The following is a 16,361-nucleotide window of genomic DNA, read 5'->3' as shown; positions in this document are numbered from 1 at the left end:
ATCTACTCTATCTTCATCTGTCTCTTTTTCAAAAATAAAAAAAATAAAATAAATTGAATAAGAACATAATTGATGAAAGCACGGAGCTGTGGATTAATTTAGAAATATAGGGTTTTGATCAAGTTTATAGAAAACCCCACAAAGATCTGTTTTTCTTTTTTCTTTTTAAGAAAAAAACAAAATGATAAATGTACAAAGATATTGAGAATGACGGATTTGAATAACACGAACATAATTGAGCACTAGTGATTGAGAAAGGGGCTTTAAAGGTTTTTCTTTGTGTGCTCGCAAAGCAAAGCTTACGGAGAAGCAATAGTTTCTTGTCCCCAAGAGAAGCAATAGTTTCTTTACCTTGGGGTTCATATTGCCTCGAATTCACATGGGGACTTTACGACTTCGAGCCCTGATCAATGGAAGATACCTCCACCAGCTGCTTATTTTCCTTCCAGGCAAAGAAAGGTAATCGATGCACCAACTACCCAAACAGCACTCACCTGTTCCTTCTGCTATGAAACACTGAGCAATGGAGAGGTGCAATGCATATCAACATAACTAACACACCAAATTAATCCGACAGAAATACGCCTAGCTTCTTACAAACTCCAGAAGCACCGGAATTCAATTTTAGCAATTAGAACAATTTAGATGGCATTCAAGAACATCGAGGATTCATGGTCTTCACCGATAATTCTGCTGCAGTCATGTGACCATAGTACAGACTGATTTTTGAGAAGCTTCGTTTGCATCTGAGCATAATATATCAGGAATAAAAATCTTCCAATTTAAACTGCAATGCAGCGAAGGTTTCACAATCAAGAGGAAATAAGACCACAGTATAACCTCTCGACCAGTAAGTGTAAGGTGATTTGAGAGTACAAGCCGTCTTTACATAACATAAATTGGATTGTACACACTGTACAAATGGTCTGCATACCATAAAATGCAGAGCCAAGCGGAAAATCTTAGGAAGGCGACAGCTACGAGGACCAAAGTACACACAAAATGAATAAACTCACCAACCCATCAGTGTTCTTCTAACTGTATCCACAATCTGATTTCTAGCCATCATATTTGATAACTGAAATTTGCAGTTCTCCTCTAGAAGAAATCTGTATATCTCCCATTCACGATCAGAGGTTGAATAACTTCCTTTTTCAGCCTAAGAACCAAAATTGCATAGTGTTAGAAATATTTCACTGTTTATGGGAAACATTAGAACCGAATTCAGATTTCCATCTGCACTTGGCGACTGACATGAAGTTATCAGCCTCTTCATTATAATGTTGTTTTATTATATTAATAATAGCAGTTGCATCCGAGATAGAAGGAAATAGGATCAGTAAATTGCTTATAAAGCATTCCAGTGCCCTAATTCCAAGCCACATTGGAATTGTCCTATGCATTGCATAATTTCCCAATCAAAAACTCCAAGGCAAGTTGAATGAAGATGCAATGTGCAGATGCATCTTTGAGTTTTTCTGTCTAATGCAATGACTTCTTACCGAAAATATGCAGATCCCAAGTGCTTTTAGAGCAAGTGTAATATCATAGAATACTCTGGGTCTTCCCTTTCCAGAGAGCTCGACTGGATTAGCAACTAGAAGTTCAGTATCAGGTCCTCGGTTTGCTATAATAACACGTAATGGATGAAGCATTTCAACCTTCAAACGGAAACACAAGGCACTTTGCTTCTCAGGATCAACTATCTTTTTTCCATCCTTTTGCTGAATAAATAGGTCCAAATCACGATGACCATTGGTCACCAGGGAGAATCGACCATAAGCTATCTGTATCAGAAAAATAGCAAACAATATGGGTGAATTAAATGACAATATTCTCTGCATCAATGCACTAAGTGCTAACACAATTTCAAGAAGGTAGAAGATGGAATAATCTGATCATAACGAATTTGGCCCAGCCTTCCATGTAATCCTTCTTTTATAATAAACCCGTCTGTTTGGAAGCTATTGCATTTCAATGATATGCATCTTTTCACATCTAGTTCGAAATTTTGCTGCTGACCCCTTTAATTAGGGGAAGAGGTAGGCTGGTGTAACAGTCCTATCTTTGATTTACTCCTATTTAAATTCAAAGTGATCATATTAAGATATTCTAAATTTGAATTTGTTTGAATTTCTTTTCTATTTAAATAGAATTCTAGGCTACCAAAAATAGAGGATGGAAAAACTTATGGGCTTTCTATTAAATCATAAGAGAATTGGACAACTTTGAATATGCTTTTATAGAGAACCGGACAACCTCAAATATGCTCAGAAACTATCCTTTATCTTTTATTAATTAGGTCTTTGTAGTTAATCTCTTTTAATTCAATAAAAGTGCTCTTGTTATCATCTTGAATGATCAAATTTGTTACAATTGGTATCAGAACAGTAGATCCATGGTAACATGGATATCATAACTTATTAAAGCAGTTGCCTGCATGAAATGACTGGAGGAGCAACAACTACACCAACAAACTCAACAAAGAATTTTGAAAGAACCAGTGCGACAACTTCAAAACAAGTTAGCTAAGGAACCTCTCGAATCTTGAGGCCAAGGTTTTTAATGGGGGTAGAATTGTGACAGTCATAGCCTTGATTTACTTCCATTAAAATTTAAAGTTATCAGATTAGAATCTTTAAAATTTAAATTTTAGTATGTTTGAATTTATCTTCTATTTAAATAAAATTATATGCTATGGAAAAAAGAGGATGAAAAAACTCACTGGGACTTTCTGCTAAGTCATGAGAGGAAACAATCAAATATGCCCTATGAAGAACCCAGCAACCTCAAATGTACTCAAAAACTATCTTTTATCTTTTTTTTTCAATTACATTTTTGTAATCATTTTTTTTAACTCAAAAAAATTACTATTACTATTAACCTAATTATCAAGTTTGTTACAGCTGGGCCAATATAGAAACGTAACAAGTTTAGGTAACTGGTGTTGTCTTGTCAATGCCGGCACAGAAACATTCCGAGCATGAAATGATTAAGGGCCCATTCTAAGTTCACCGTAGTGATAAACTTAAAATACTAACAATGGACAGAGTCTAGTTAATCCTAAAAATATATATTGGATAAATATGGTGGAAGATGCAAATCCATACCTGTATATTGCAGTCTTTTAAAGTTCTCATCACATCATAAAGAAGACCCTTGTGATCAACACATCGCACTTGAAGCAGCGTATGAGCAGGGCTCAGTGAGTTGTCTATCACTACATCTGTCCTTTTCAATTTCATCATATCTAGGCTAAGAGCTTGTGAATGGATTTCTTTATCTGATATCTCACAATGAAATAATTCATCTGCAATAACAGGAGAAAGAGAAGACATGCCCTGAAGACATTCATACTCGGGTCCTGCCAATCGAAGTTCACAACTGATACATGATTCACCTAGTACAGCATGCAATTGTTCACATGTCTCATCTTGTCGTTGCTTTGTGTGTAATAGCTCCCTGTAACAAAATTGTGGAATAGAATGGAGATTAATACACCCACAAAATCCAACCCAGACTCCTGGGTTTTTAATTACAATTGATCTCATGATCGATTCAGAGAAGTGTTCAATGACCTGATGAACATCAGACAGAATCTAGCCATATCTTTGACTTCCACGAACAACCATTCACTTCACTACGAAGTATAGATCATCATTCTTATCATGTCATTGTCAATTGTTCAGGAAAAAGATTGGTAGGTCAGCAAAAACCTGGGAAGAACCATGCCATAAACAGGCACATGATAGGTTCCAAGGATAACAAAGTAGCTGCCATCTCTATTCACTCAGACTCAATAACAAAAAACCAAGGAAGTACTAGCTTACGTGACCTCAGCCCTCAGTAACTCAAGGCCTAAGATATGCAGTGAGTGGTTTAGACAATTTTTCCATTGACTTGAATTAAAAGGCAGGACAGAATTCTCCTTATACAGTAGAAAAAATCAAGATTGACCCCACCCAAGACAGGAATTCGAATAAATTCCAAAAGAGAAAGAAAGAAAGAAAAAAAATCTTACAGTTTATCCGTAACGAAAAAGAGGTCCAAGACTCTGCCATCTGGGGTTGTAGTAACTTTGACCCTCTGGATTGTTAGCTCCAGCTCACACAAAACCTGAGTAACATCTAACAAGAAAAACATTTTCCAATTGCATCAGAGATAGAATTATCATAATCAGACTAACCCAAGGAAGCAGTAAGCAGCGACGAAAGCAAAGATTAACATAAAGATAAAAATGTACTCTATTAATTACCATGCAGCAATCCTTTCCTGTCGAGACTAAAGAACTTCAACAAGTAAACCGGACAAGACTTGGATTGCTGCTGGTTCCAGTCAAAGGAGACCGAACATGGAGGGCATACAGATAAAAGTCTGTTCTTCAAATGAGTCCATCTTATAATGGACCGTGAGTGTGGAACCACCCAGAATACCATGTAGCACCATCTCCCATCAGTTGAAACATCTGCTCCATAAATATCACTTCAATAATTGTAATAATTAATTAATAAAAACAAAACCAAATAATATTAGTAAGAATAACTACCTCCTTTGGTAATGTAAAGTCCATAGTCAAGAATTACATGAAAAATATCGCAGGCAAGGCCGGTCTTGTCGGGACAATTAACGGTGATCACGTGAGGATCTCCTGCCTTCTTTCCTTTCTCGATCAAAACAGTGTCGTCGCTTGGCACTTCCATCTCCTCCGGCAAACCCCGGTCAAAATCAGATTGTGTTTTCTTTTGACTTTCTAGTAAAATCTAGAAACTGGAAAGGATAACAAGGGGAAAGAAAGATGGAGGTGGAGGGGGAGGCTGTTCCTTTTTACCATTTCAGTTACAGCTAATGTGATAACAGGGACAAGAGAGAGGAGGAGATCCACGTTAGCATTCGGAGAACAAGTATGCTATTGACAGGTGGACATACATACATACATACATACATATGTATATATATAACTAAGATGACTATCGCGGCGGGTTGACGCAATTTCGATTAATTTATTGAAATATTAAAATTAACGATTACATAAGATTTTAATGGTTTTAAAATTTGTGGGTGTGATTTTTAAAATGTAAATTTAGGATTAATTAATTAAACTACATCTTCAAAGTTTAAATAACTATATTTTATTTTGTTAATTATCATAAATATCTCAGAATGATAGACACAAGAATATATAATATATGATATTGAATTATAATAAACCATGCTAAAAAGACATGCGCAACTTATATTATCCATATATTATTGTAATATATTTGGTGCATAATGATGATGTACGAAGGGATGGTAGTTTCCCTTCCTTTTTAATTTTAAATTGATTTAAAACCTAATTAAGTCAGGTTGTATTAATCTTATGAAATCTAAATATAGATGAATATCAAGATATTTTTTAATTTAAGTCCATGATTTAATAATATATTTTTAAATTTAAATTCATGATTTAATAATAAATTAAAATTATTTTTATATTAAATTATGGATTTATTGAGGAATGCGAAGATGGATAATATATAATATTACATTATACTAAACCATGCCCAAAAAACATGTGCAACAACGTATGTTAATGTAACATGTTTGTTGCATAATTTCAAGAGTAGTAAATGAGTGATAAATATGGAACATAGAGAGTAGTAACCTAGCACAGATGAATCCTCGGGGGATAACAATCGTAAGTGTGCTTTCGTTAGACAATAAAGACATCTCGAAGGTCCCATGTAAAGAGAATTGGTGTCCAGATGTAAAGCAGCTAGTATATCAACGTAGTTCATATGATATTGATCATTATTTTTTTTAAATAATAATTTCAAAAACTTTAAAAATTTACCAGTCATTATTTCATCAAAACCCAGGGCAACAAGTTGCAACAACAATGAATGAATCGAACTGAAAGATAAGATTGTGAAAGCATGATAATGGTGATAATTGCATTAACTATAAGATCAGGGTAAAGGCCATGCATCATCACCGCTTATTTCCTAAAACATGACACTGAACTAGGGCAGATGCAATGGTGTACTCAAGGAGAAAGAAACATCAATGTAGAGCACTGCTCATCTTCAGTATCAGTGGTAGTTTTTCACTTCTTTTTGGTGACTCCAAGCCTCAGCCGGAAGTCCTCCTCCATCAGGGGAAGGCCATCCCGCAACTTAACTTTTGGTTCCCATCCCAACAATGCCTTTGCCTTTGTAATGTCAGGTTTCCTCTGTCGTGGATCATCAGGAGTATTCTCCACCATGTTTATCTCCACACCAGGATTAATAAGCTGGGAAAAAAGAGGTTAACGTTTGTCAAAAACAAAACTACGACCATACTGCTTCAGCACAAATGTTGTCGAACTGTGAAGTGTGCACACTGAATATTTGGCTCAGAAAGGGAGGGGGGGCAACATTGGAAACTAACCTCCTTCACTGTCTCAGCAAGCCCAGTCATGGTAAATTCCCCTGGAAATGTACAGAAAGAACAACGAGGTAAGTGGCAAGAAATATATACATGATACTGGGATATATTGACAAGTCCAACCTTTTCAACGTAAGCACAAACATACCTGGGTTTCCAATGTTGATTGGTCCAGTGTGCTCTCCTTCCATGAGGCGAATAAGGCCATCAACCTGATACATTTTAAGCGAGCATTTGAGACTCTAGGAAACCCATTGCATATCACCCGAGATTGAAGTTGATACACATGCATATATACAAGTGTGTGTGTGTGTGTTCTGCATACCATGTCAGAGACGTAGCAGAAACTGCGAGTTTGAGTTCCAGGCTTTTGAACTGTCAATGGTTCACCACTACACAAATTCAAAAGATAGTAGAGTAAATTAAAAGCTATGGGAACATATGCAAAAAAAATTACCCAATATCTAAAGAACTTTTTATAAAACAAAGCATCAGGGATTTTCATTAGAAACCACAAGGATGGTGAAACAAAAGCATGGACCTAGACTTCTTGTCAACTAAAGCTAACAAATAAAGCTACGAACACACTGATACCCATGACAGAACAAGGACTTACCGAAGTGCTTGAGCAATGAAGTTGCTCACAACACGCCCATCATCAATATTCATGCGCGGTCCATATGTGTTGAAAATTCTAGCAATGCGAATTTCTATCAACATTAAAGAAACCATGTCAGAAAAATTATTAGCAAGGAAAACTCGGTTCCATATGGAGAAAGTTAACACATTTACCTATCCCATGTTGCCTATGATAGTCAAACATCAATGTCTCAGCCACACGCTTCCCCTCATCATAGCAGCTCCGAACCCCTATTGCACAAAAGGGGATGAACTTGATGTTAAAACAATGCTACAACGCAATGAACATTCTTACAAAATTTATAATGCAGAGTTGCAGAGAACTTAAAAAACAGTGCATTGGACCAGATGGTGAAGATATATACACGATCCATGCATCAAATGAAAGCAAAGCTTGCTACAAGAGCAAGCCCATCAACAAGAGCTAGTTCAAAGAAACTCCTATCTTCATTGAACAGTGAAAATGCAAGAAAAATTGGCTTGGTCAATGACTGAACATACCAATTGGATTAACATTGCCCCAGTAGCTCTCAGGTTGAGGGTGTACAAGTGGATCACCATATACCTCTGAAGTAGATGTAAGCAAGATTCTGCTCCCAATATCATAAATGAGTCAACACATTCATTGATAGTTTTAAAAATAATAATACAAGATATGATCCCTTAACCTTGCTCCAACTCGCTTGGCAAGACCCAGCATGTTCAGCGTGCCAATCACATTTGTTTTTATTGTCTGCAAGATATCACACGCTTCCAAGTTAAAATGTCCCAAGGTTCAATGCATATTCCTATGTATAAGATTATTTATAACAATTAAACTAAATTGGTGACGTATGAGTTATGTGAAGAACAACCATGGCTCATGCTGTTCCCTATTCTACTTCCTGAGGCTGAAAATGGGACCAATCTAGTGAAATCAGGTGTCAAGGCTCACTAAGAAACTCATTTTCCCAGAAAGATTAAAACAAGACAAAGGCAGGCAACACAAATAGGTAACACAAATATTCAAAATAGATTATTCCAAACTTCTGATGGTCAAATGACTCCAACCTAACTGGTTGTTAATGGATGGTTATTTGCCATTGCTTGATCACGGTGCTGGATTGTTGGTTGCAAAATTAAGAGGGTGTAAACAAGTACTAATTGATGGACCATGGTTTCCGAAAATTAAAATATTTACAAATGCCAGAGAAAGGATGGTGGATACCCTCTAAAAAAATGAAAAACAAAAGAGAAGAAGGAAATGGTGGACAAGGACTGGAGTAGAAAATCAAGTTATCATGTTGAGGCACAAGAGACTTGATGTGCAATTAGCAGAGAGTACTAGTATTTATAAAAGATACATTGAAACAATATGGTAAATTAGCAACAACATAGCACATATACACACCTTTACAGGATTGTATTTATAAAAAATGGGAGAAGCAGGGCATGCAAGATGATAAATCTGATCGACCTCAACCAACAATGGCTCCGTAACATCTAGGAAGAACAAAAAGAAACAAGTTATGTGCATTAACATTCTGATATCATAAAAATAAAAGGCAACAGAAAATACATTGATAATAGTATGCCAAACTCCTCAGAAACTCTTATCAATGCTGAATCGCAAAATCTCAATGGCCTTGATGCAACATATGGAAGATTCTTTGTCTAACTTGTGGTTTACCATTATTTTCTTTTGTCCCACTTATTCTTTCAGAGTGCAGTGAGTGCCATTATCTACTGCATGGTAGAAAGTAATGCACTTGTAAAAAGAGCTACTAAGTTTGGCATATAAGAACAACCACTTTGGGCAAAAACATATAGGTAGGGCAATTTCAAGAATCCAGATCCCAGGAACCTGCTTCCTGGCCTTTAGTTTAAAATGCACTTGGCATCAAGCCCTACCATCAAAAACAAGATGAATGACAAAATATTCAAATCTAATTCGAAAGTCGAACTTGACATGAAGCTTCTCATGTTTAGTTTCTAACTAGGATGATACCATGACACTATCTCGTAGAGGTCTTTACCTAGTTATGGACCCAAGTGAAACCATAACTTAATTCACAAGAGCTATAAATAACTGGACCTAATAGTGTACACACCTGCATTGTATCTTGTACAAGGAAGGAAAAACTTGATGTCAATTTTTAAAACTAAAAACTGGAAGACAAGAGCATACCATGACGAATAAGCTCAAATCTCGGCTGACCAATCCATTTCCTAAGATTGTCTTTAGATCCAGTAAAGTAGTTATCAGCAACAATAACCTGTGTATGATGTACTCGACGCATCAATCAAATTGGACAACAAATCATTATTTGTCAAAAACCTTACACTGAGGCTGAATTAGGTAAGGGAACATGCTGACCTCATTTTTCTCATTTTCCATTAGTTTGTCGACCAAGTGAGATCCAATGAATCCAGCTCCTCCAGTAACCAAAATTCTCATATTGGACTGCCATCAATAATGCAATGAAATAAGACTAAATACAGAGCATTGAATTGCAAATGCAATTCATTCACAAGAGTATATTAATAATCACGAGAAAAAATTGAGAGCAATGAGGGCAGGCATTACTGTGCAGGTACGAAATTTAGTCAAGCAACAAAATACAGCTTTTTTTTTTTCCAAGCAGCAGAAAAATTAAGAGTTGCTATTTGAAAACCATATTAAGAACGGGAAAGGACTGCTCTATCAAAGCTAGAGAGCAAGAAGTTAAATCACCACCTAAAACTAGAAAACAGTAGTATTGTCAGATCTCAATGACCTCAAAGATCAACAGTTGCAAATTCATTTAGTATAGAGAATTTATAGCCTTCGTAGCCCTCTAAGCAACATCACTGATCACTGTTTTCCACCTACGATGCGCTTATTTGGTGGTGGAAATGGAAATTGAAAATCATCTCAAAAACCCAATTTCATAAACTGGTTTCCGGCAGTTAGCATGATTTATTATTTATATACGCCAAGAATCTAACTAAGTGTAACCAGTTCAAGAAATTAGCTACACCATTATTGAAGGCAGTACAAAGAAAGATCCATGAAAAGAACAAGTAGCTATTAACACCATTAAGATTAAGTTTTCTTGATCTTGCACCGCATGTTTTTAAAAGTAGGACCACTCATACCTCTCTCTCTCTCTCTATAAGGAAGTCGTTATCATACAGTCAAAAAATCCACTAAGAGTATGTATTGCAATACATGCAATGCATTATATCTGCATTGCAATTTTTCAAGAATTGTGACTATCTACCCAGATGGGCATAAAAAAAGGAAAAAAGAAAGAGAAATCGAAAATCACCTGAGAAAACTTGGAATTTCGCAATGGAGATGGACTTGGAGGTGGCTTCAAAGTTGTTTGATGGTCTCCGTTTGATGCCATTTGATCAGATCTCACTTCAATACCTATACGCAATCCTATCAAATTTAAGCATCAATCAAATATACATACACATCAAATTGTGATCAAATAATGATTACAGAACAAATCAAATCAAATGGAGTACCAGAGGTAAGATGAGAGGAATATAACCCAACCCAGAAGCCCGAATTTACTCTCTCTCTCTCTCAGCTGTGTGCTTGACGAAAGCAGAGAAATCATATGCTGATATTTATAATACCATTACAGTAATAATAATATTCTATAACGTCGAAACTTCTTCCACCAAATATTGAATCGCAAACAAATAAAATAATTAGAACCTTCAGATTCACGTCGCCTTCCTCCCACCCGCCAATAAAAAGAACAGAAATATTTAAATGCCTTAAACTTTACGAAAAGTTAAATGGGCTACCAGACATCGATCAATGATAGCTCCTCGATAACAATAATGAAACGCAGCACCAACCAGATACAACAAAATATAGCTTTCTTTTTTAATACTTTATCTATTAAGCAGTGTGTATAAATAAAAGGTTCGAATGCAATAACTTCTTTTTTTCTTAAAAAAAAAGCCATAAGATTAACATTGGTAGTGAGCTGCACAACTTTCCCTTGGCAAGTTGTTCAATACTTGAATTCTGTTTTTCAAAGTTATTACAGACGAAAGAAGCATTGGCTTCTTGCATTAAATTTATACAATTGGTAACAATATTGTTCAATTGTTTAGAGCGTGGATTTTACATGAAATCTCGTACAAATTTATGTTTTTTGAAGGGTTTTCCCATTGAAGAAGTTCAATGATTCCCTTCTCAATCTCTCTTGTCTCTTTTATTAAGTTGCTCATGCAGAAACCTAGAGCACTCAAGCATAAGACCACCTGGCTCTTCAGTTCCCTTTCCCCTTCATGATCAGGTGCGTGAAACTTCTCGACGATTTCTTTTGAATGTTGGAGGTAAGAGCTGATGATGCCATCTATCTTATCGTCTTTTAAACTGGAAGCTGTAAAAATGTTCCAGTTTGAAGATTTTCCCAATTCAAGATCGTAAGAGATGTTCTTGTTTTCAAGTTTCTTTTCAAGAAATGTTAGCGATTTCAACAATGTGACATCCTCAAAACATTTACCCAAGGAACCAGCCATTTCCTTGAAAAGTTCAACGTCACCATGTAGTTTATTTACAGACTCCTTCCAGGAAGCTCCAAGTTTTTGTGATACTTGTTCAAGGAGTCCCACTGCATCAGCACTAAAAAGCAAGAGATCCCCCAACTTTGACAAAGACGCCAAGAGCTTACAATAGCAAGCACTATGAAAAGGCAAAAACCAGAAGTTGGGCTCCACCTCAGCTTCTCCAATGACCTTCCCTAGTTCGCTAACATCCAATTTTAGTCTCCTTTGTTTCTCTAGCAAGTTGGTTTTGCTGTTGGCTGCAAGGTTCATTGAGCCAACGCAAGCAGACAATGTCCCGAAACATTTAGAAAGTTGAACTTTAGCTAGAGTACAAGATCTGGCGGGTTGCAAGAGAAGGTCTACCATGATTGAACAAGATAATCCAATAAAAGTTTCCACAATTCTTGCTATAGCAAATTCGCTTGGGGGGCCAAAATCTTTCCTGCCTAATATGATTAGAGCTCCAATCACTGCAGAAATACCACCTGCCTGACCATACATCTGGCTGTGCCTCAGAAAACTGGTAACGACGAACCAAGGAAGGAGAGAGATAAACCTTATTGGAAAGTATCTTTCAAACACAAAGCAACCAAATACTCCATATACAGTCCCTAAGACTGTCCCTTGTGCTTTAACATTAGCAACTTTGAACGTCGCCTCCCTTGCAGCAGCTATGCTAATGGCTACAGGGAGGCCTGACCAATAACTATATTTCTTGCTATATATCAAACCAAACAGGACTGCAAGGCCCAAGGAGAGAGAGCATTTGAATGCTGGCATAAGCCTTTTGCAGTTTACACTTGTGGACCAGTTGCTCATCCACATGCTCTTGAAGAACCCATTCTTCTGACATGGAGCGCTTGATTCTTTTTGTTGTGTGGAGGTGATTGGTTTCGCCAGTGATTTGCTTTGGAGGAGTTTCATGCAAAATAAGAAGAAAAAGGAGGGCAAATCTTCGTGGTTTGTTGGGATCGTTGCTTGAAGTATTTGAAGGAACTCGATTATTTTGTCTGCATTTGATTCTGGAACAATTAAAGAATCTCCAGGAAAACAATTCTTGATCTGTTTTAGGGTCAGGCTAACATGCTCCTCTAGTTGAACTAGACCTTGTTTGGTCTCTGCCTCGAGCATTCTCATAGGAAATGAACTGGCACTGGTTAAGGCTATTTCCATCCCTCTCAGTGGTATCTCTAGCTCTTGCAATCTCTCTCCCGGATTCAAGTAAGAGTTTCTCAGATACTTCGATGGAAGCCTCTCCCATTTCACGCTTTCCTGTACACAATCCAGAAAAGAAATGGTGCATGCATGCAAGTTAATTATAAGCAACTCAGCTAATTGCAATTGAAATCTAGTCTTGCATTGGTAGTGGACGGCGCCAAATAGAATCAATAAATAGTGTTATAAAATGATACAAAATTTCTTACTTGGTATTGTTTGATACTCTGGAGAAGTTTGGCACCAGCAATAGTCAATGACTTGGCTTGGGAGATAGATGTCAATGCCAATGCATTGTCTTCTGCACAGAAAGCTTTCACATAGAGGTTCAGCCTCTCGGAAACGTTTTCAGCTAGCCTTCCACAATTTTGTTTCAGCTGCAATGTAATTTTTATAGGATTAATATTTATCTTCCACTATCGAAAATATTTTCAAACTATTCATGCTAATTAATTAGTTATAATGCATATATAATGATATTATAGTAAACACCTCCCAACAAGCCAGTCTTGGATATGGTAAGAGCAGGGCAAGAACACAAGCGAAGACTCCAATAGCGGTACTAGCGACTACATTCAAAGGATGCACAATTGCCTCAGTATCCACACCATTGATAAAAGCTATAACGTACACGATAACAATCTGACCCAGTGCAATTCGTTTTGCTATCAAATGAGTCCCCTCAGGAAATGCCACCACAAATGCACCCAGGGCCACTGCTAAGGATACGGTGCCATTTGTAAACCGACCTGGACCAATCAGCCAAAGGCTCGGCAGAGCCGGCCCCACGCTCTGGATCGTGGCATAGAGTGCTAGCCAGCAACCATGAAGAGCGTCACCTAAAGTTGCATCAGTGACTATGAGTATCACAGTCACATAAGAGAATGCAGGGAAGGCTATATGGTGTTGGACAGCAGCTGGACCATAAAGGGTGGTGCAACCCACTATAGTACACGCCAGAGCAGTCCTGAACGCCGAGGCCAGGCAACGGAGCCACACTGCTCGGGCACGGTCTGTTGTGGCTAGCATAATTACACTATTACAGGGATTGGATCGAGAAGAGAGAAATGGCATGTGTTATAGTCGAGAATGCGTGGTCGACGCCTATTGTTGCTAAGAGCAATGCCTGGTGCTGTGGGTTTGCGCTGATAAGAGCCGAGATTATATAAGACAACAGATTATAAAGCGGACATTTAGGACCAAATAAGGTGCGAGTGTCCCAATTTGTGGTGATGTAAGAATTCGCTGCGCTGAAAGTACTTACGGCACTTGATGTGGGAGTCGCTAGAAATTAGAATTGCATGAAGACCGTTTAAAGTAATTTTTGCATGAAAAGCTGTTGTTTTTGAAAAATGATTTTTTTTTAGAAGTAAATTATTTTTTTGATATTTGATAATATTATAAAAAATAAATTAAAAAATATTTTTTAATATTTAGTTATATTATAGAAAATGAACTGAAAAATAATTTATTAATAAATTATTTTTTTAAATTTATCTAATATATAAAAAATATTAAATATAAATGTTTAATCACTTACAATAAAAGAATAAAATATAAAAAGTATAATGATGAATTTTTTTTATTATATCTTATATTCATATATAGCTTATTTTATAAAATATAACTATATATGTCATATAATATTATAGAGATATAACTTGTGAAATTTTTTACAAATAAAACCTATTAATATATATTTTTTAATTTTAAAAGCTTAAAATATGTTTTTTTTTTCATATGAAGAAAGCCAAATTAGTTTATGGTATTAAGTAAGAGTTAGATATTTGAGTTTTTTTGGTGTGAAAAGTTTTTTAAAAGATAAATAAATACAAAAATATTTTGATGGGTTTTTTGGATAAATATTAATTTTTTATTTTATAGGTATAGGCAATTATCTCTTTAATATCCCTTTAGTATATATCAAATAAACATTAAAAAATAAATATAAATATCTTACATCAAACATAGTCATGTATAAATATTAAGTTTTGATGTAATACTCATACATATTAGTTCAAATTAACAAACATAAACTTTTTTATCATAATGAAATCATCTTAGCAATAAGGTTTGTAACAGTGTTGATTCACAACATTCTAAACAAAAAATTTCCTCAAATTAACATTTTTTGTCATAAATGCTTTTACCAATATTTTATATTGGACCAAGTGATCAAATGCATCTCCAAAAGTGATCTCATCAAATTTTTTAATTTTTATCACTTCTATATATAGCTCATTAACATTAAGTTGATTTTTGCTGAGACTTTGGATTGCAAATGCTACATCTGCAATCTTTTTGGACAACTTTTCAACACTATCATCTTCATACATGCAATTTCTTTTACTATGTTGCCTCTTTTGTGCACTAGAGGAAGATGCCTATTTTTTTTTTGAAGTTTCTTCATATTTTCCTTTATTTTCAATTGAAATTGATTTCTTTTTAGTGTTCTCTTTCAAGTTGATATCAACATATGATTTAATATAATTTCTGGTTGCCATGTCTTTTCCAACAACAATTGTCATTGCCTCATACATATAAAGTTTTTTTATTGAGATACCTGTCATGATCGAGATGTGCCTGTTTATAAAGTTTAGAATATGTAATTTTTTAGTTCCTTGTATAACATTTTAGAAACAAAAGAAAATATAAAAATTACAAAGAGTATAATATTTATCATACCTTCATTTCTTCATCATATACATCTTTCAAAACTGTAATCATCTTCATATAACCATCCCAACCAAAGCCACTTTTATTTTTAATTTTGGTTATTATTTCTTTTTTTTTCCCCACAATTTTAAGATGATTGTCCATATGCTTAAGCTCGAATTGCACATTGAACTTTTGACTAATTTATGTAGCTACCTTAAGCTCGCTTAGACCATGTGAAGTGCTTGCCCTTACATTTTTCATTCTGTGTGGTATTCATTTCTACAAAAAAAATTACAAATTTATACAAAATATAATCATACAATATATAAATATAATAAATTTAATATAAAAACTACAATTAATATATAAAAGAGAATACATAAGAAATTATAATAAAGTTAACAAACAATCCAAATACATAACAAAAATAATACAAACTCAAGAAAGATATAATAAAAACAAACACATATAATTAACACTCAATTACTAGTTTCTTTGAGTGTTATAATCATTCTTCATGATTGATGCAATCGTTTCTTCTTTTTTTTTGTTATGAACTCCCTATTCTCTTCCCTCTCCTCCTGTTGATTTAAATTGATTATTCATCTAATTGGTTCACTTTCTGAATATATTTATTTCATAAGAAAGTCATAAGGATCAACTCCCGTAATGTGATTGTGAATTATACAACATGCAAGCACAACATCTACTTGTGTTTCATAAGACCAAAAAGACTTTCTATCAATTGATCTAAAACGACTCTTCAAAATACCAAACCCTTGCTCAATAGCAGTTCTCAACAAAAAATATCAAAGATTAAATAGCTCCTTTTTATTTTTCTGATGAATGTTCTGTAAACTCATTCAAGTGATATCGAACTCCACGAAAAGGAGAAATGATTCCTTTTC

General features: G+C 35.3%; 3 protein-coding genes across 4 annotated transcripts; all 3 read right to left on the bottom strand.

Annotated features, from left to right (window-relative positions):
- Positions 1 to 804: 804 nt before the first annotated feature.
- On the bottom strand, positions 805 to 4,914 carry LOC105107896 (uncharacterized). Its single transcript, XM_011001979.1, has 6 exons — positions 4,547 to 4,914; positions 4,256 to 4,465; positions 4,022 to 4,127; positions 3,111 to 3,462; positions 1,503 to 1,787; positions 805 to 1,159 (listed from the first exon to the last, which is right to left on the bottom strand). Exons 1-6 carry the CDS (start codon positions 4,698 to 4,700, stop codon positions 1,013 to 1,015), a joined length of 1,254 nt encoding a protein of 417 aa, XP_011000281.1. The 5' UTR covers positions 4,701 to 4,914; the 3' UTR covers positions 805 to 1,012.
- Positions 4,915 to 5,820: 906 nt separating this feature from the next.
- Positions 5,821 to 10,662, bottom strand: LOC105107894 (UDP-glucuronic acid decarboxylase 5). 2 transcript variants are annotated; one of them, XM_011001976.1, is made up of 13 exons: positions 10,540 to 10,662; positions 10,335 to 10,438; positions 9,401 to 9,487; positions 9,212 to 9,299; positions 8,435 to 8,526; positions 7,713 to 7,777; positions 7,546 to 7,634; positions 7,198 to 7,275; positions 7,022 to 7,115; positions 6,731 to 6,797; positions 6,554 to 6,617; positions 6,409 to 6,449; positions 5,821 to 6,271 (listed from the first exon to the last, which is right to left on the bottom strand). In XM_011001976.1, the coding sequence occupies exons 2-13, from the start codon at positions 10,413 to 10,415 to the stop codon at positions 6,086 to 6,088; spliced, it is 1,032 nt and encodes a 343-aa protein (XP_011000278.1). In that variant the 5' UTR covers positions 10,416 to 10,438; positions 10,540 to 10,662; the 3' UTR covers positions 5,821 to 6,085. The 2 variants fall into 2 exon arrangements, with proteins under 2 accessions (XP_011000278.1, XP_011000276.1); XM_011001974.1 differs by having other exon boundaries at positions 10,335 to 10,450; positions 10,540 to 10,661.
- Positions 10,663 to 11,008: 346 nt separating this feature from the next.
- Positions 11,009 to 13,926, bottom strand: LOC105107893 (uncharacterized). The gene is made up of 3 exons (XM_011001973.1): positions 13,288 to 13,926; positions 13,005 to 13,172; positions 11,009 to 12,852 (listed from the first exon to the last, which is right to left on the bottom strand). Exons 1-3 carry the CDS (start codon positions 13,867 to 13,869, stop codon positions 11,131 to 11,133), a joined length of 2,472 nt encoding a protein of 823 aa, XP_011000275.1. The 5' UTR covers positions 13,870 to 13,926; the 3' UTR covers positions 11,009 to 11,130.
- Between the last annotated feature and the right edge of the window lie 2,435 nt (positions 13,927 to 16,361).

Source organism: Populus euphratica, unplaced genomic scaffold (assembly GCF_000495115.2).
Source record: "Populus euphratica unplaced genomic scaffold, PopEup_1.0 scaffold175.1, whole genome shotgun sequence".
NCBI lineage: Eukaryota > Viridiplantae > Streptophyta > Magnoliopsida > Malpighiales > Salicaceae > Populus > Populus euphratica.
Note: the sequence above shows the minus strand (reverse complement) of the source record. Positions and strands in the feature narration are given on the sequence as shown.

Excerpts from the sequence above, each read along its gene's own strand:
- LOC105107893 (XM_011001973.1), bottom strand. The coding sequence starts at position 13,869 with ATGCCATTTCTCTCTTCTCGATCCAATCCCTGTAATAGTGTAATTATG. Across the intron at positions 13,173-13,287 it reads CAAGACTGGCTTGTTGGGAG|CTGAAACAAAATTGTGGAAG; the intron begins GTGTTTACTATA and ends ATTACATTGCAG. Across the intron at positions 12,853-13,004 it reads AGAGTATCAAACAATACCAA|GAAAGCGTGAAATGGGAGAG; the intron begins GTAAGAAATTTT and ends GATTGTGTACAG.
- LOC105107896 (XM_011001979.1), bottom strand. The coding sequence starts at position 4,700 with ATGGAAGTGCCAAGCGACGACACTGTTTTGATCGAGAAAGGAAAGAAG. Across the intron at positions 4,466-4,546 it reads ACTTTACATTACCAAAGGAG|ATGTTTCAACTGATGGGAGA; the intron begins GTAGTTATTCTT and ends TTTATGGAGCAG. Across the intron at positions 3,463-4,021 it reads TTTTTCGTTACGGATAAACT|GGAGCTATTACACACAAAGC; the intron begins GTAAGATTTTTT and ends ATTTTGTTACAG.
- LOC105107894 (XM_011001976.1), bottom strand. The coding sequence starts at position 10,415 with ATGGCATCAAACGGAGACCATCAAACAACTTTGAAGCCACCTCCAAGT. Across the intron at positions 8,527-9,211 it reads ATTTGAGCTTATTCGTCATG|ATGTTACGGAGCCATTGTTG; the intron begins GTATGCTCTTGT and ends TGTTCTTCCTAG. Across the intron at positions 6,798-7,021 it reads TTCATTGCTCAAGCACTTCG|TGGTGAACCATTGACAGTTC; the intron begins GTAAGTCCTTGT and ends GAATTTGTGTAG.